The following is a 19,695-nucleotide window of genomic DNA, read 5'->3' as shown; positions in this document are numbered from 1 at the left end:
CCAGGCAGTTTGATATTTCTAATGTTTTAGTAAAACCTTAGAAGAAAAGTAACTCTCACTGAGTTTGCACTACTGAGATATGTAAGGAGACGGTAAACTGAGGCAGGAGAATTAACCCTACAATCTCTAAGATGGTGCTTTTTTACCCATTAGACTCTACTGTGGAATTACATATACAGAAATATTTGTATAGAGACAAACAGATTTCTCTAATATACACAGAATACTAATTACTTTCCTTAGTACACATGCCCTAAAACATAGAAAATGGATATATTAATACTGACAAAATAGCTAAGTTTTGAGGTTAATGACAAAATATTTAGTCCTTGATTTAATTATATTCCTATATTCGACAATATCACATTAGGAGACAAGAAGCCAGGGCCGCTCTATATTATATTTTGTCTATCCCCAAATTCTCATCTCACCTCAGCATCAAAAGACATCTCAGCTAAAGTTGAATCGGCCACCAACTGGATATCAAACACAGGACAAGATTTTGGAATCTGAGGCTCACTAATTAAAATCACCAAGAGATTAAATAGTGTTCCCCTGAAAAAGTAGATAAAAGGCAATTAATGAGTAAAGTTTGAAGAGAAAAGCAGTGAAGCCAAGTTTGTGAACACTGAATATAATTAAAAGTAAGAAGCATTGCAGACCACTCTTGGCTGAACTTTTGGATCCTTGGACATGCAAACAAATGTCTAGTGATAAGACAGTTAAGTGCAAATATAATTTCTTGGTCTTTTAGCTCAGAGCAACTATAGTTCTGGAAGTTCATATAGCTTGGAAAAATCTGGATTTAAGGGAAGTTTGGGTGATTTCAATTAGAGCACTATTTTCCAAAGGGCTTTTTATGGATTACTAATTCCAAGAAATATTATAGTCAAAATAGATTCTGTGGGCCAGGGAGGTGTGGGAACTACCTGGTTATGCCACGTTCATTGGCTGGCTGCTGTCGGACTTCTCAGAGGTGCTCTGTGCACATCCAGGACAGAGAAACGGTATGAAGCATTTCTTAAAATGCTCATTTGATCACAAGTTTTTTGACTCTGGAACCCTTTTCTAAACAAAGCATTTCAGAGGTTTACTATTCCACCGAAGACCACTAGCTACGAGTTAATAAAACTAGTATTAAACCTCAGGTCTTTTGCCTTCAAATGCAGCGTACTGTCCACTAACGTACACTAAGAACTCACTTAAATGTTATTACGTTTGAATAATGTACCGTATTATTTGAAAATAAAAAGGAAAAAAAAAATCATGATTCAAAGTGAGCCTCCTGAGGAGCGGGGTTAGTAAGACCATCTTCAGATGTGTAGTACAACACATGTGTGGGGGAAGGGAAGCTGAAGGCAGACCACGAGAAACATCAGTTGCCTAATGGAAGACAGTATCAGGGTAGCTTCGACGGTAAAAGTAGAAAAAGAATTTACAGACAGGACCATACAAAATTCTCTATAGCCATAAGCATTCCTTTCCTGATGGAATAAAGGAGACTATAAACAATCCTTGTTCAGTAACATTTTCGGCTTCGTAATCTTTTTACAATCATTTAAATCATTACCATGATTATAAGTTCACGGTTAACCAAAATTCTAATAAAAATAGAGTCCCCATCCTTTCTCCAACTCGAAAACAAGTCTAGTTCTCATATCTACAAGAGAAGAAGAATCGTGTCAGTTAGCACATTTCTCAGAAAAGCAGGCTACGTCCTACAGGATATTCGCTAATGTTTTATTCAGGTTGTTTTAAAATGTCCAATCTTAGTTTTAGAAGACCCTTCCTAAATCAACAAAACATTCCATTTAGAAGCTTTTCCTGGTATTAACTTTGAGCTGACATTCCATTCACTGCTATATTTAATTCTAGTCCTTTATTTTCAGCAACAGCTTCTTTTCAAAGTATCGCACATTCTAGGCTAAGAGAAGGAACTCCCAAATTCTGGGTCACTTGCTGTGATAATATATGAATTCAACCATAATAATACTGAAATATGAAAGGATTATGGCACATTTCAAGAAGAATACAATGAAGTGGGTTGAACTAATAAAATCTCCACTTATGAAAAAAATAAACAGGAAGATACTGAAATGAATAAATGCTTTCTTATTTGCTCAAGCAGAATTTAATTTGAAATCTACCCCTTCTGCCAACTCAATTTAAAATCCACTAGGCAAATAAGAGATGAAAGGAATTTTAATCTAAACAGTAGTTTCATCCTGAAAATAAAGACTTATTATAGGATTGACATGACAGCTTTAAAAATGGTGCCAATGGTTTGATAACTTTCATTTAGATTGTTATTATTTCCAATGTAAGAATTCTTAAGGTATTATAATATCTTAAAATACAGACTTTGAAGGACAAACTCATAGTCTCAAAGTCAATCTATGTTATTTGTGGTAGGCAGAATTCTAATATGGCTTCCAAGATTTCTGCCCCCTGGTATGTACATCCTATATAATCCCTTCCCCTTAAGTATGGGCAGCACCTGTGAATATGTTAGGCTCTCACTCTGGTGATTATATTATGTTAGATGAGAAAGGTGAAGGGATTTTACAAATGTAATTAAGGACCCTAATTAGTGGACATGAGTTAATCAAAGGAAGGTCATCCTGGGTGGGCCTGATCTAATCAGGTGAGCCCTTTAAAAGAGAGTTTAGGCCTTCCCTGAGCTCAGAGAGATTCTCCCGCCAAGAAGCAAGCTGTCATCAATTTCACAGTTGTAAGGAAATCAATTCTGCCACCAGTCACCCAGATGAGCCCGGAAGAGGGCTCAAGCCTCAGATGAGACTGCAGCCCTGTGAGACCCTGCACAGAGGGTTCCTCTAAACTGTGCCCAGATTTCCTGATCCACAGGAACTGTGAGATGGTAAATGTATGTTGTTTTAAGCCACTGAGTTTGTGGTAATTTGTTACAGGGCAGTAGAAGACTAATACAGTTACCTTAGACATTTACGGTGCTGGTTAATGCCATGGGCAACTTGATTCGACGCTGTGCGTATCAAAATTGACTGAAAAGTTAGGATTACAGCCAGACTCTTCTATAGCAATATAATATATATATCAAAGGACAGGAAAAGAATTAGTCATATCAGGAAAGATACAGAAGGGCTGACGTGGCCAAACCAAGTTAAGACAACAATTAAAACACAACACTTTACAACAGAGATTAATAAGTGATTTTTTCCAACTTCGGATAGAGAAATGTAGAGATCAAAAAGGGGGCAACACGATTTAGCCATAATTTCAGCGTGGGAGAAGACAGAAATATCAGAAATAATCTTGAATCTCCATCTTGGGGATTGAGGAAATGGCAGTATCATCAACTGCATAAGGAAGTATGCAGAGAAAGGAACAGAGTGTATTTTCCTTGTTTGCTGTAAGCAGGGCTCAACAAACTATGGCCTGCAGGCCAGACAGCCCAGAGCCTGCGTTTGTAAATAAAGCGTTATCGGCTCACAGCTGTGCCCATTCATTTATGTATCGTCTATGGCTGCTTTTGCGCTTTTGTAGTTTCAACAGAGACTGTATGGTTTGAAAAGCCAAAAATATTTACCGTAAGGCCCTTTACAGAAATGTTTGACCACTCCTGCTATAAAGTCCAGTATGCCCACAGTCCCTGGCCCATAGGAAGTTGCTTAAGAAATGTTAGTGAATATTATCACTGAAATTTATTTGTAAAGGTCTCTGATAAACAGCCTGGACAAATATTACCAAAGGTTCTTCTCCTTCCCTCTGGTTCAAACGTTTTCGAGTCCATAGCTCTCATCCTCCTTCTATTTTCTAATACAGGGAATTTAGATAAACAATTGATGAGAGCAGAAAAAATTAAGATCTTTAGCCAGAACGTTGCCCAAAGATTTAATTCATAGTCTATAAATCACATGAAAAGGTCAAGCAGATAATATGCAAACACTTACTTTCTGAGGCAAAGAGTGCTATTGTCCCTCACTATACATTCTTCCATTCTTCCTTTAAATAACAGATGTCCCCATTGCCATCTAAAGTTTAGCTAGGCACATAGCTGTCCAACTACAGACACGCTTTGCAGCCCCTCTTGCAGCAGCTGGAAATGGCCATATGCCTCAAGTTCTCACCGACAGAACGTGGATGGCAGTCTTCTGTGCCTTGCTGAAAAAGGAAATGTGCCTGCCCGCTATTACCTGCTTCCCCGAGGGTGTAACGAAGGCGGAAAGGTCAGTCAGCTTCAACCAGGAGGACAGAGAAAGCCTGAGGAAAGATGGCAGAGCAGGAAAAGGGAAGGAACCCAGGTCTCTGGCTGATGTGGTGGAGGAAAGCTCGACTATTTCCTCTGGACAGTTAGGTGAGAAGGGGCCACATACTTTAGAGTATCGTTAGGATGGCAGCTTACCCTATATGTTAATAAACCCTTCATCATTCACTCCAAGGTCACACAGTTACATATTAAAAGAAGCTACTGTAACTCCTGCCTTTGCAATGTCATTTTGCTGTTATGTGGATATAAGGGTACTCTGGAAAATTCTGGTAAGGACTCCCTGGTTTTCAATGTATGGTGAGTCATTTGGTCTTTTTCAAGTTCACCGGACAATGACAAAAAATAAAATTATGCTAACAAAATCTCTGTGCCCTTAATAATGCAGAGAGACAGAGAGAACTCAGTACACGCCAATTAATCTGCTCATCACAGGAAGAAGTGAGAGACAAGAGTCTAACAGATGTTCACGGGACTGAACAGAGAGGTGAGAGTTGTGAGTTTGGAAGACACTCAACAGAGTAGTTAATGGGTTGCAAACACAAGGCCTCAGTCTTCTAAAAGACCTTACTCCTTAGCTGCCAACGTGTTCAGGCGCGATAACTCAGTTTCTGTTTCTCTGAACATCAGTCCCAGAGTCTGTACAATTTCAATGCATGCCCTAGAAAACAGAGAAAAAAAGCACAGAAATGGCACAATTTCATTACCAGCTCAGAATTCGACAAAATCCATAATCCTTGATAGAATTGCACTCAGATATCCATGTAGAAAAAAAGTGCAGGAAGGAAATTGTGTATATCAAATTGCCACCGTTGGTTGAGTGCCTACCCTGTGATGGCTACATAGTAAGCACGCAAAAATATTTCTTGAATGAATGAATGGCTAGATGTCAGGATTAAAAGTCATTTTCATATTGTTTTCTCTACTTATATTTTTTTCTAAAGTTTTAACAATAATCACACACTACTTTCTTTTTAAATTATTTTTAATTATTTAAACTATTTCAAGTAGGTAATATTTGGCTTGAAATTTCAAAGGTAAAAAAGGGACAACAGTTAAAGGTGTCTTTCCTTTAGACACCCATTTTTACCCCTTTGGGACAGCCAATATTACTAGTTTCTTGTGTAGTCTTTCTTTAAAAATTAGAACAAAATCTATGTTATTTTTAAAAATCCATGTGAAGCAAAACTTGCAGCATCATTCATCACTAATACAGTATATATTTTGTCCAGTGCCTTCCATTTATCTTTAGCACCCGAGGGGAAAAAAGATCTCTGATTATCCAGTTAGTACTTACACCAGTTCATCAGCCCTTCGGCTTTTATTTTGAAGTGCATTCTTATCCCTAGACTCTGGCAGGTACTCATGAAGTTTGCTCACTAGGAAATAGAAAAGGTCACTGGTCTGTGAAAGCAAGCAGGAAAGAAGATGGTCATTAAGGTCATCGCTTGGTAAAACTCTCTATCCTTACATAAAAAAAATATGAAGAAATGATTGCTTCTTTGATTGGGGAGGAAGTGAATTACAGCGTGTCATTAATACTAGTATAACCCAAATTGAAAACATACTTTTACTTAGAACCAGGAGGCCACTGTTCTGGCGAAGAGAGAAAGAGCTAAGGCCTAGAGGATGATGCTAGGGGATGCCTTCCACCCCGGCTCGACCATTAATGTTGAAGATCACCTGGCAGCAGGTGTACGGTCTCAGGCAGGTCATTCAGTCATCTTGGAGTAATATATTAAATGCGGGCTACCATAACCTCTGCCCTTCCAGAGTAATTTGGCCTTTGCGAGGATACGATGAAATGCTGGCTAGACAAGGTCTCATTTTAGGATGTTTGCTAACAAAAAAAACAAATGTGCAGCGCTAGGATCGCTGTTGAAGTGGTACAGAATGACAGCACTACTTTGCCAATACTGTGGAAACGTGGATTGCTGTTTCTGCCCAAATGAACACTGTCTTAAGAGTGGGGGAACCAATTTTTTGTGTGTTCCTATCCAGTCTCATGAGATAAATTAAGCATGAGAGTCAGCACTGGCCCGTGAAATCAGGCAAGTTGGTACTGATGAGAAATATAATGTGATGGCTTTTTTTCTATGCCTCCAGCGTTCATTTTTTTCCCCAGGAGTTTTGCAGCTTAGACTCTGTTTGGACAGGTACACGTGTGCTCTTCCTTAGGTGACACAGCATGAGAAGAGGCTGAGGATGGCAGTGGAGAGAGGGACAAGAGGAGGAGGGGCAGCATGTACCCCAGGCCCTTAGAAGTGCCGGGGTTTATCCAGCACCCTATAAATCAGCAGAATGTGGTGGCTTTACACACTGACTCTGGAGCCAGCTTCTCTGAGTTCCAATCCCAGCTCTGCTGCTGGTTAGCTGTATGACATTTGGCAAATTACTTACACATCTGTGACTCAGTTTCTTCATCTCTAAAATGGGTTTATAACATCACCTCATGGGGTTGATGTTAGGATTAAATAAGATAGTATCTTTAGAGCCTGAGCAGTACGCAGCATATCACAAGCGCTTTAGGAATATTAGTTATGGTTATGATCTCCCATCTGCTCAGTGCTTCAGGCATTTTCACTCTTAAAATATCTCCCACCTATGTTCATCAACATGAAAGAATCTCAAAAATACTATGCCCTGGGGCCGGCCCTGTGGCCAAGTGGTTAAGTTCGCGCGCTCTGCTTCGGCAGCCCGGGACTTCACCAGTTCAGATCCTGGGCGCAGACATGGCACCACTCATCAGGCCATGCTGAGGCGGCGTCGCACATAGCACAACCAGAGGCACTCACAACTAGAATACACAACTATGTACCGGGGGGCTTTGGGGGGGAGGAGGAGAAGGAGGGGAGGAGGGGGGAGGAGGAGAAGGAGGAGGAGGAGGAGGAGAAAAGATTGGCAACAGTTGTTAGCTCAGGTGCCAATCTTAAAAAAAAAAATATGCCAAAAGAGGCCAGACACAAAGGAGTGCATAGTGTACGATTCCATGTAAGTGGAATTCCAGGACAAGCAAGATGAATCTCTAGTGACAGAGAGCACAACAGTTGTCTGAGGACACGGATGGGAGGAAACTGCCTGCCCAAGGGCATATGGTAGCCCTTGGGGTGACAGAAACGTCCTAAATATTGACTGGGGTGGTGGTGGTGCAGATATATACAGCTGTCAAAACTCTTTAAACTCTACCCTTAAAATGGGTACCTTTTATTACATGCAAATTATACCCCCAATAATTTCTCCAATGAAGATACACAAATGGCCGATAAGTGCATGAAAAAATGCTCAACCTCACTAATCATTAGGGAAATGCAAATCAAAACTATGAGATATCACCTCACACCTGTTAAGATGGCTACTATCAAAAAATCAGTAAATAACAAGTATTGGCAAGGATATGGAAAAACCGGAACCTTTGTGTACTGCCGGTGGGAATGTAAAATACTACAGCCGCTGTGGAAAACAGCATGGCAATTCCTCAAAAAATTAAAAATAGAACTATCATATGATCCAGCAATTCCACTTGTGGGTATACTCCCAAGAGAATTGAAAGCAAGTCACAAAGAGATATTTGCACACCCACGTTCACAATAGCGTTATTCAAATATGGAATAACGTCTATTGTTATCTATGGAATAACATCCATTGTTATCTAAAGTGTCTATGGATAGATGAACGGACAAGCAAAATGTGGTATATACATACAATGGAATATTATTCGGCCTTAAAAAAGAAGGACATTCTGACTTGTGCTACAACATTGATGAACGTGGAAGATATTATGCTAAGTGAAATAAGCCAGTCACAAAAAGACAAATACTGTATGATTCCACTTACACAAGATGTTTAGAGTAGTCAAACTCACAGAAGCAGAAGGAAGAATGGTGGTTGCCAGGGGCTGGGGGAGGGGAGAATGGGGACTTATAGTTTAATGAGTATAGGTTCAGTTTTGCATATTAAAAGAGTCCTGGAGATGGATAGTGGCGATGGTTGCACAATAATATGAATGTACTTACTTAAGGCCACTGATCCATATGCTTAAAAATGGTTAAGATAGTAAATTTTACGTTATGTGTATTTTACCACAATTAAAAATGGAAGAAAGAAAAACCTCACGGAGAAAAAAGAAAGGGTTAGGAAGGAACATGAATAGAGAACTCTTTCAGTCACTCATTCATTCATTGAACACAGAACGCTTGACTGCCAGCTATATAGCAGGTACTATGCTAGGTAATAAGATAACATCTTGAGCAAAACAAACAGACTCAGTGTCTGTACTCCTAAAGCTTACAATTTACTCAGCCTATGAAGAAGTGTTCTCATAATTTAAAATTTTACTTGTAATAAAATTTTTTAAAAGATTGTCTAAAAGAAAATTATACTCCATAAAGTTGATTTTAAAAGGAGGAAATTGTATATATAAAATTATATATCTCTCTCTCTCTCCCCACCCCAGGGTGGGTTCCTAAGGGAGCTTCACACGACCTTGCGTTCTCCAGAGAGCCCAGCACAAAGAGGAATAAGACGCATGCCTATCCTGAAGAAGCTATAGAATATTACAGTACATAAGAAAAACATACCAGTAACCATAGTACAAAGGAGAATATCCACGCTAATTCTTGAGGGTAGGAACTGCGTCTGAGTCGTGCTTGCATTCCTAGAGCCTATGACCACGCCTGGCACAGAGCCAGGCATGCAATAAGTGTTTACTGAATTGTTGAAGAGAAAGTGCCGTGTGGGGTTCCATAGATCTGCTCTGCCCAATACGGTGGCCACTGGCCACATGGGGCTGTTTACATTTAAAAGGATTAAAACTGAATAAAATAAACATTTCGCTTCCTTAGTCCCTAGCCACATTCAAGTGCTTGATAGCCACACGTGGCTAGTGGCCACTTTATTGAACAGTGCAGATTATAAAACATCCAAGAAAGTTCTATGGCACAGAACTGCCATAACAGATCAAAGAGAGGAAGGTACCAAAGTGGCCCACTGAGGACAACAGGAAAGGCAGAAAAGTAGCATTTGAGATGAGCCTTGAAGAATGGGTTGGATTTTAACAGGAGAAAATGGAAGATAGAGTAGCCTAGAGATAGCAGACAGCAGGGGAAAACATGGCGGGCTGGAAAGGACAGGGTGTCAAGTCATCCCACGCGGCTCTCGAGCTCTTAGAGGAAAGCGGTGGGGAGGGGTCAGTAGGGGCTGAGAGGGTCAGGCCTAGCTTTCTTCTCTCTCTACATCCTTCCTTTGCTCTACAGCCGAGGCCACCAGCATCAGGCCTGTTTTAAGACTGGAGACGACCTGAAGACCAACACTCCAGTATTCAACGTCAACCCTCTTCCTCCTAGTCTAACCCTCGGGGGTACCGGGCTCCTACGGGGACTCTGCCGTCAGTCCAGTCCCCTGACTGTGTCCGGTCTGTCCAAGTGGACTTCCTCTTTGGGCCCTGTGCTCAGTCCTTTGCCAGTCCTCTCCCAGCCGCTGTCTTCACTCTCAACAACACTGACGCCCTTGCTACAGCCTCAACCCCACATCCCATTAAGGCCTTGGTGCCCATCCCTAAGCAAGCAGATCTTCCTGGTGCCAAATGTTTGTGCAGATGTCTGGCTGTGATGCCCCCATGCTGCAGTGCCCTGACATTTCATCTTCCACCTTCTCCGCATAGAGATCACTCTCAGCGCCCTTGGGCACGGTGCCTTCTCTGTGAGCGTCTACAGCTGCGTTAGTTCCCCCAGGGCCCGCCCGTGCGGATGTTGGCCCCTTCCGGATAACCTGCCTGCTGAAACAAAGGCCATGCCTGTCTGCATTTGCAATCTGTGATAGAGGTCGTTAGTGGAGCACCTTACACGCCAGCACCACGGTGTGTGCGCTTTGCTGGGTAGGGAGAGCCGCAGGGCCTTCTGAGCAAGCAGCACCACACACGCAGGGTCACTGAGTAAACCGACACCATCTGTGAGATGGACTGGAGAGGTCTATCCCAGGGGGATATAACAGCAATTCCTTTAGCTTTCCATAGGAGCTCCATTTCCATCTTCATAACTGTCTTGATTGATCATTTTGATGCCTGTCCCTGTATTTTGCAAAACCCTCTGAAATTCTAGAGTCAAAACTTGGGGGTGGGGAGTGTCTTCCTAACAGCGTCTACCCAGTACAAGCATTGTAGACTATGCAGCACTCCATCCTCCTCACCTGTCTCCATGTTGGGGACACTTGACAAACTATTCTCTACAGCCACTGTGCCCTCTGATTAGAGTGATCAACCATTCCAATTTGCTTGGCACTGTCCTAGCTCTTGCACAGAAAGTCCCATGCCCTGGGAATTTCCTCAGTCCCAGGCAGACTGGGACAGTTGGTCACCCTATTCTGGGCAAACCAGGCTAGTTGGACATCCTACATGTAAAGTACTTGGAATCTTAGAAATGGCCAGGACTGTCTTGTACGGCTGGGGAGGCTGTGCACTTCACCACTGCTCAATAAAACAGTGGCAACTATGTATGAGACCACTGGCCAGAATCAGGACATGCTTGGCCCTAGGGAGGGCTCACCCCTCACCTGGGCAGCACACCAGCACTCACCTGGGCTTCTCAATACCTTCATCTGAAAAAGACAGTGAAACTAAGGAAGAGCAAGCCTGTAACTTGCTGAGTGAGAGCTAGGTGGCTTTGACTCCTCAGGACTCACCGTTTTAAACATAACTGTCTGACACTCAAAAGTAATTTTTTAAATCATATATTTATTTATTTATTTATTTTTTGGTGAGGAAGATTGGCCCTGAGCTAACGTCTGTTGCCAATCTTCCTCTTTTTGCTGAGGAAGATTGTCTCCGAGCCAACATCTGCGCCCATCTTCCTCTATTTTGTATGTGGGACGCCTGCCACAGCATGGCTTGATGAACAGTGTGTACGTCCACGCCCAGGATCCGAACACACAAACCCTGGGCCACCGAAGTGGAGTGCACAAATTTAACCACCGAGCCACTGGGCCGGCCCCTAATTATATTTTTATTGTGGGGGAACCTGTATGGTAAAACTTCTTGAAATCTACTTTCTCATCTCATTGTCTGTACTCGTACATCTCGAATGCCAGAAGCTTCCCCTCTAATTCTCTCTCTTTTCTTTCACTCTGCCAACCCAACCCAACCCAGGTGAGCTACCATCTTTCTGCTCCTGCTCTCCTCTCTTCCCATCCCCCAACACACACAGATATACATTATTGATTACATCACATTTCACGTGTCAAGACAGAATTGCATTAAATTTAATCAACATTTTAAAATACAGCATCAGAATACAAGACAATATTTATTCACATTTTACTATATGCTTGGATATGCTGCATCTGATAAACAAGTGAAACAAATTTTAACGATTATAAATAGAACAAAATACCTACTTTCCAGAAAAGCCTTTTCAGAATGAAGTTTTTCTGGGCTGCTAATTTAAGTTGCGTAATTAGACAGAGCATCTTCCTCAAAGTATTGTCTTTAAGAAAGAGTTCAGATTTAAGTTGACTGAAGTGCTTAATTTTCTCCTCAGATCTACAGAAAGACAAGAAAATTTTCCACGTAAAAAATGGTAAGAAACAGCAGTCGAGGGATATCGACGATGATTGACAGGTTTGTAAAACTTGGTTACCAATGGAATTTTAATACAGTTTTGTACTTCTAGCTTTATTCCTCATCAGTAATGAAACTCGCTACCCGCAACTGAGCTATTTATTACTCTGCAAACATACTTTTTGCCCAGGCCCCTTTACCCAAGCTGCATGCACAACAGGAATACTCTCACAGGCCCTGTAACCTTCTGTCTCTCGTAGTCTAGCTCAGAGTTCGTTCACATTACATTTACCACAATCCGGGAATCATATGTAATGTTATTGCTTAATATTTTTTCTTTAAATTAACTCACTGTTTTTGTTTTTGTTTTTTGCCTAGAAGAGTTATTTATAAAGAAAACTTCGTATCACTACTTTACAGAGAAAAACAGTATCGTTTGCTATAAATAGTGAGTAACTATAAAAACAGCCTGAACGCAACCCGAATTCTAAGTCGATGCTCCATATTCTGGGTCTCAGGTCCGCTCTCTCTGACAAAAGAGCAGAGGAGCGTGCCAGGGAGCTGCCACTGCTGGCACCAGCCGAGGGGTCCTCCCTAATGAGATCAGACGAGTTGGAAAAGGGAACCACTTTTTCACCACGGAATTCAAAGTCATTTCACACCATGTCAAAGCACCACACGAAATCACTTCCCATCACCGACCCAGGTGTGTTCCACACTTCAGGAAAAGCTGGCTCAGCTGAAACGAGTACAGCTTCTCCTTGGAGCTTTCCCTCACTCCACCAGCGAATGGGGACCCTCTCCCGTGGAACTTTCCCACGCTTCTTCTATCACACTAATCCTATTTCACTCCACTGTAGTTATGTGTGTACTTGTCCTGGCTCCTCAGCTGATTTTCAACACCTTGAAAAAACGTTATCGGGTTAAATACTGTTTCCCTCTCCCACTGTGCTCAGTGAGAACTGGCACTTAAATGAGAGTGGACTCTGTGGCAGGCGCCGGCCTGGGTGTGTTCACAGACCAGCTCCTTCAGTCCCAGTAAGGGGGCTGAGCTGGGAATTACTACCCCATTTATAGGATGGTGGAGAGGTTAAGTAACCCGGCCAAGCTCACACAGCTAGTGATTCAGAAAAGGAGAGAAAAAAGTAACAGTAGGAGAGATGTTTCATGTTCTGTGTAGGTCGATGGCAACTTCATAGAATTTCTGACTTGAAATAGAAATATTTTTACCACTTCCTGCACAAATCTTCATATCAGCCATTTATTGCCAATAATGCTACATGGAATCTTGGTTCTTGGAACGTGCAAATTTAACCACTGCGCCACCGGGCCGGTCCCTGAAACTATTATTTTTAAAACAAATTTTATTAAGAAAAAGCACACTAATTTCTTCACCTAAAAATCAATTCATCTATAAATTGAGGTCTTAGATACATCATAAATTTAAGTTAGATTTAGGAGTCTACATTTCCACAGACAAGTTATATATAATCACAGTTTCTTTGAACATTCAGAGAAGATTTACTTTTATATAGATGACAGACTTCCTTTGACTAATTTAAATAAGGAAAAGTCTCAGGCCAGAAGACTCCATTCTTCAATTTAGAAATAAGGGGAAAATTTTATGTTAATGCTAACAGACACTCTATATTTTCATCAGCTACAAAACATAAATTCACTCAAATAATGTGGCAAGAAGGAGTCTTGATCTAATGATAAGCCCTATTTTTCCTATATTTTTTCATTTTTCCAGACATTTAATATAAATAATACCTTACATTTGTGTAATGCTTTATAGCTGGAAAAGCCTTTTCATACATCATCTCAGAAGTGCTGTGTCTATGTTCACAACGGTCAGGTTACAAAACTCATATTTATGACAGAATTCTAATTTGAAACCCCAAAGAATACTTATTCCTTTACAACTGCCTTGCTGGCAGAGACCACTTCTTGTATATCTTGTGCATATACTGCATCTCTCACAGTGCATTTTAAATCACTGCATTTTAAATGTGTTGCCTTCAGGAATAAACTTTGCAAGGAATATGCTTTTCCTGAGTCAAGATAGTGGCACAGGGGCCAGCCCAGTGGTGCAGTGGTTAGGTTCACACATGCCACTTTGACAGCCTGGGGTTCACAGGTTCAGAACCCGGGTGTGGATCTATGCACCACTTATCAAACCAGGCTGTGGCAGGCACCCCACATATAAACCAGAGGACGATGGGCATGGATGTTAGCTCAGGGCCAATCTTCCTCAGCAAAAAGAGGAGGATTGGGAGCAGATGTTAGCTCAGGGCTAATCTTCCTCAAACAAAAAGATAGTGGCAGATCTCTCCTTCTTGCCTTTAGGGGTAAATTTCAAGCCACATATATACAAAGTTAGGGCCTATTTTATTATACAATTAGCTTTAAAATCACTTTAAATAAAGCACCAAAATTAAAACTGATACTTTTTTAGAGTGAACATGTGAAAACATGTAGAGATTCTAAGCTATTTGTACTACCATCTTTTTAAAAAAGAAATCACAAACATTATTTAACTCCTACATACCTCAGAACATATCTCAAAACAAACATTTTCTTACAAAATCATCATCACCCAACAAGTTTATTAATAATTCTTTGGTATTGTCTAATACCCAATCCATACTCAAGGGACCTTTATAGCCTTAAAAATGTTATTTTATATTTGGTTTGTTAAAATCAAAATTTAAATAAGATAGTTGTATTTGCTTGTTATGTATCTTAAGTTTTTAAAAAACTTTTACTATGGGAATATTCAAATATACAAAAAAATGGAGAAAGTTGTATAAGAAACTCCACATACCCATCACCCAGCTCCCATAATCTTCAACATCCTGCCAATCTTGTTTTATCTATTCCCTTATATACACACACACACTCACTCCCCTACCTATTTTTAAATTGAGATAAAATATACGTAACATAAAATTTACCATTGTAACCATTTTTAGGGGTAAAATTCAGTGGCATTAAGGACAGTCACAACATTGTGCAACCATCACTACTATCTGTTTCCAGAACTTTTTCATCTTTCTAAACAGAAACTCTGTACCCATTAAACATTAACTCCCCATTCGCCTCTTCCCCAAGCCCCCAGTAATCTCTATTCTACTTTCTCTTTCTATGAATTCGCCTAGTCTAGGTGCCTCCTATAAGTGGAATCATACCATATTTGTCCTTTATCTCTGGCTTATTTCATTAGGCTTAATTTCTTCAAGGTTCACCCATGTTGTCACGTGTGTCAGAATTTCATTCCTTTTTAAGGCTGACATGCCCACACTTTTAAGTCAGATTCAAGTTTAATTGTTTTAACAAAGATACTTCATAGATGGTGCTGTGTGGTCATATTACATCAAATAATGAGGCACAAAAGTCTGGTGGTCCACTGAAGTGACACTAAGACCGATCAATGAGTTTAGTTATTTAAAAATCACCCCTCCGTTTTGCAATTCTGCTTCACCTTTCTATCTAATGGTTTCATCCACTGAGGATTGTTGCATGAATCTATCATTTCATTAGGAGTTGCAAAAATGGTGATTTCCTAATACTGTTAAACCTTCCACATTCATTAGGCGGCATTCTGTAAAACGGAATTTGCCTTCCTCAACTCGGGCTACTTGTGACTCTGAACTGATCACGGTTCATGCAGGAAAGGCAGGAGAAAGCCTGATTCTCTCCATTTCTTGCTGATTTGCAGAGTAAGGAATCGGTGCCCTAATGGAGTTCAGTGCGTGTTTATTTCTTTCAGGGGGGAGGCAGGGGCGGCTTGCTCTCTATGATGCATCATTGTACACGTCTGATTACATCTTCTCCTAAGGGCAATGGGGAGCCATTCAAAGGCTTTAAGGGAAGAGTTACATGACCAGATTTGTGGTTCTGAAAGAGTCCTCTGTTGTCATGGAGAATAGTCTAGACGGGGGCAAGAGTGAAGTCAGAGCCCAGCTAGGAAAATACCGTAGGAGCCTGGAACAGAGATCACTGGGCCTGAGCACATGGGAGTGGACAGTGGATGTTATCCAGAGAACAAAGCAGCACAGTAACCGCACGGTGATTGGCTGGATGTTGGGGATGGTGAAGGGGAGAGAGAAGGGAAGGGTGACATCCAGGACTCCGGCTTAGGACATCTGGAGACAATGACATCATGCCCTGTGTTAGGAAACACAGGAGGAAGGTCAGGCCCCAGAAGGAAGATGCTGAGTCATGTTTTCAATATGCTGACTTTAAGGTTCCTCTGAGACATCCCAGAGGTGGTGTGCAGTGGGTAGTTGTGGTTGCAGACCTACGATTCAGGGCAGAGAGTTGAGGGCGAGGCATAAATGTGAGGGTCAGCAAGACACAGAGTCAGGAGAGGCAGAGAGGAGAGCAGTCCCCACGCAGCTGTGTGGCATCATCACTGCTCACCTGTACGGCTTCTGACTGCCCGCAGCAGGGCGGAGCTCACTGACGGAGAGGGGGTCTTGTAAAAGAGTGGCTTTCTGAAAGAGGAAAAAGTGGGAAAAGTGAATTCCCCCTACTTTTAGTCAATATCATATATCTGTTGTTTAATTTCCTTCTATAGTACATGATTTGTTTATGTAACTCATTCCAGAGTTTGATAACACCACAGAGGATTTTTTCCTTATGCAGTTTTTTAAAAGTTTTAAACATAACATTTGCTCATTATGAAATAAAATTGTCTCTCAAAATCAAACAGTACAGGGGCCGGTCCGGTGGCGCAGCGGTTAAGTGAGCACGTTCTGCTTCGGCGGCCCGGGTTCCCAGTTCGGATCCCGGGTGTGGACATGGCACCACTTGGCAAGCCATGCTGTGGTAGGATCCCACATGTAAAGTAGAGGAAGATGGGGCATGGATGTTAGCTCAGGGCCAGCCTTCCTCAGCAAAAAGAGGAGGATTGGCAGCAGATGTTAGCTCAGGGCTAATCTTCCTCAAAAAAAAAAATCAAACACTACAGACGTGCAGAAAGTAGAAGATAAAAGTTCTCTGTCTCTCCCTCGCTCTTCCATCCTATTGTTCAAAGTACCTCACTATTATCGATTTGGTTTACATCCTTTCAGGCATATAAAAACACATTAATTATAACATATACATTTATAATACTTACATAGAAAATGATATATTTTTATAATATATATTTAATACTGGCTAAATTATATCACATATATTAATCTCTGTTTTTTTTCACTTAAAACATATGTGGTTGACAGTTTTTCACGTCTGTGTATATGGATTTACTTCAATCTTTTTAAGGATTACCTGGTATTCCATAGCATAGATATCCAATAATTTTAACTATTCCCCTGTTAATGAGGTTTTTTCTCCCTTAAATCTGTAATGTTGTCATTTCCCATTCATTCCCGGTCCTCAAAATAAATGGGGAAGCGGTGTTCAGCAAATTCTCCAAATAACCTTTTGTTTATGTTGAGGCTTAACAGACAGGTCAGAAGGAATTTCTGAAATGTTGCTGATTTACAACCGCAAACAAGCTTACCCGTCTTATTCCTGACGCGTCAGAGCTGGTGGTGGCTGTGTGGGTGTGTGGTGGGGGACGTATGTGCTTTTTCTTACTACTTTTGTCACTGCTCTCTTTAAAAATTGCCCTTTTTTCCCTCTCTAAATGTTTATGCTTGCCTTAAATGTACAATTTTAATTTGGGGGTATGCCTTAGTTATTTAGGTTTCTAGCGGCTATCTTCACACCATATGAAGCGCAAAGAATTGCCATAGTTCATCTTTGTAGAATTTGAGATGCTAAACAACCCAGATGTGATTATTTTTGGTGAAAGTTACAGATAAAATAGGTTACTGAAGAAGACTCGACTCTTTGGGAACCCTTAAAATCAGGATGAGTGCTCATTTCTAACTGGACCGTTTGGGTTCATTTTACCTGAAAGTTAATATGTCCAGTTCTTTTCCCAGGAGCACTTCCCTACCTTAACATGAAAGATCATTCCAGATCTCAGGGCACAAGAGATCAGTCAACCAAGCTAAGTCTGACTGATTGAGGAGATGATTTATTTTCAGTTTCCTGAGATGGCCTGACTTGCCCCAAACATGCCTCTGCTGCAGAGGTAAAAAGCCAAACTTAAAATCATGAGTCAGTCCCTTCAGGGAGCACAAACAGCCATTCTGAAATATTCAGATGGATTTTTAAAGTCAATTCAGTTTGAGTTCTTCCATTAGAACACATAAAGCCTTCTTTTAATAGAGCTGGGTTTTCCCTCTATTTCGGATTCATTTACAGTCTTAATTTGGAGAAAACTATTTAAAAGTTTAGAGAGGAATTTTAAACGTCTAACATTTAATTTAAACATTAAACATTCTGAACTGTACAATGAGAAAAAAATTAGAGTTGTCTCGCAATCTTTCACCATTTTTAGCCATTTATAAAACCCCCTGCTTCCTAGCTTCTTCGGAGTGAAAAGAACCTTTCATATTTCTTAATAGTATTGCGCTGGAAGATCACTAATCAAAATTATATGTCACTGAAGATAACGGAAAAGGATCATACTATGCTTTTAATAAGTTACTTATTTTTAAACTGATCCTGGTGTAATAAAAAGATCCCCAAATGGGAGTTCTGACTCTGCCCCTAAATTTGTTATATAACCTTGAGTAAGTTACTTCAAATTTTTGTGCTTCGGTTTCCTCATTTATAAAATGAAGGACTTAGACGAGGCAATCTCTATACAATTATCTGGCCCTATGACAACGACTCCCATCAGCCTCCTTTCAATGGTGCAGCTAAGAAATACAGAAACATGTTGACAGTGTTGAACTTTATCTGAGCTCGGTGCTTTCTGAAAGCAGAAATGGTTGAGAAATCCCCCCAGCTAACTGCGAAAGGCCACCCTGCTCACAAACATCCCGAGATAAGACCTGTCTGCGTCCTTCCTCAAGATTCCCAGGAGACGCACTGCGGACTCCCTTGCTTACGTGCCTCTACAAAATCCCAGGCCCATCTCCTTTTCTTTAAGACACTCCTATTTTTTTTCTTTTCTTTTCTTCTTTTTTTTTGAGGAAGATTAGCCCTGAGCTAACATCTGCTGCCAATACTCCTCTTTTTGCTGAGGAAGATTGGCCCTGAGCTAACATCCGTGCCCATCTTCCTCCACTTTATATGTGGGACGCCTACCACAGCATGGCTTGCCAAGCGGTGCCATGTCCGCACCCGGGATCCAAACCAGTGAACCCCAGGCCGCTGAAGCAGAACGTGTGAACTTAACCGATGCACCACTGGGCCGGCCCCTAAGATACTCCTTAATGAGCACTTTTCCTGTTGCAATAGCCTAAAGAAAATCATCCCCTTAATTGTCCAGTAGGTTTTAACTTTCATGATATTATTAAATTCCAAGGCTAAATTTCCAAAATGGGGGGGGGGGAGCAGGAAAGGCACTTTCGCCCTAAAAAGCAATAAATACGTCAAGGTTAACTCGTGGGGACACTTACTATAATATAATTGTTCCATGAACTTTTTAAGTGCAGAAATATGGATGAGGCTGTGGAAATAATGTACAAATGAAGTTCTGACTCTTTCTTCTCCAGGTTTGGGTTGCTCTGGAAAGGGGAGGCCAGGGAGGAATTGCCTAAGTGAGACTCGTGTCCGTTCCCATCGCACTGGAAGGGGATTTCACTTAGAGAGTCTCCGTGATCTCGAAGTCCCTGGGGTTCTTTTGTGTTTGCTGTACAAGACGGCACGCTGACAGCCTTGCCAGCGGCTGATGTTAACTGACGGCTCCTTCTGGAGGGGATGGGTAAAGGTCGAAAAGCCCGCTGGCCGTGAAGGGACGGCTTCTTGAGGTCTGAAGGAGGACAGAGGAGTGAGTCCCCGGACAATGTGCTGCTCTCCTGGCGGTACCTGTCAGGTAGAACTTAGAGTCAAA

General features: G+C 41.2%; 1 protein-coding gene across 7 annotated transcripts in view; it reads right to left on the bottom strand.

The window, feature by feature from the left end:
• Positions 1-19,695, bottom strand: part of C1H12orf56 (chromosome 1 C12orf56 homolog) — an 81,885-nt gene that overhangs the window by 10,340 nt on the left and 51,850 nt on the right. For 6 of the 7 annotated variants that reach the window (XM_046672976.1, XM_046672987.1, XM_046672949.1 and 3 more), the window contains 6 exons: positions 19,262-19,670; positions 16,218-16,291; positions 11,630-11,774; positions 5,541-5,647; positions 4,815-4,904; positions 432-555 (listed from right to left, as the gene is read on the bottom strand). In XM_046672976.1, the coding sequence (XP_046528932.1) occupies positions 432-555; positions 4,815-4,904; positions 5,541-5,647; positions 11,630-11,774; positions 16,218-16,291; positions 19,262-19,670 (949 nt within the window). The remainder of the gene's footprint in view (positions 1-431; positions 556-4,814; positions 4,905-5,540; positions 5,648-11,629; positions 11,775-16,217; positions 16,292-19,261; positions 19,671-19,695) is intronic. The other variant, XM_046673002.1, reaches the window with a different exon arrangement.

The sequence above is a fragment of the Equus quagga genome, chromosome 1 (assembly GCF_021613505.1).
Source record: "Equus quagga isolate Etosha38 chromosome 1, UCLA_HA_Equagga_1.0, whole genome shotgun sequence".
Classification (NCBI taxonomy): domain Eukaryota; kingdom Metazoa; phylum Chordata; class Mammalia; order Perissodactyla; family Equidae; genus Equus; species Equus quagga.
This window is presented reverse-complemented; position numbering and strand designations above follow the sequence as displayed.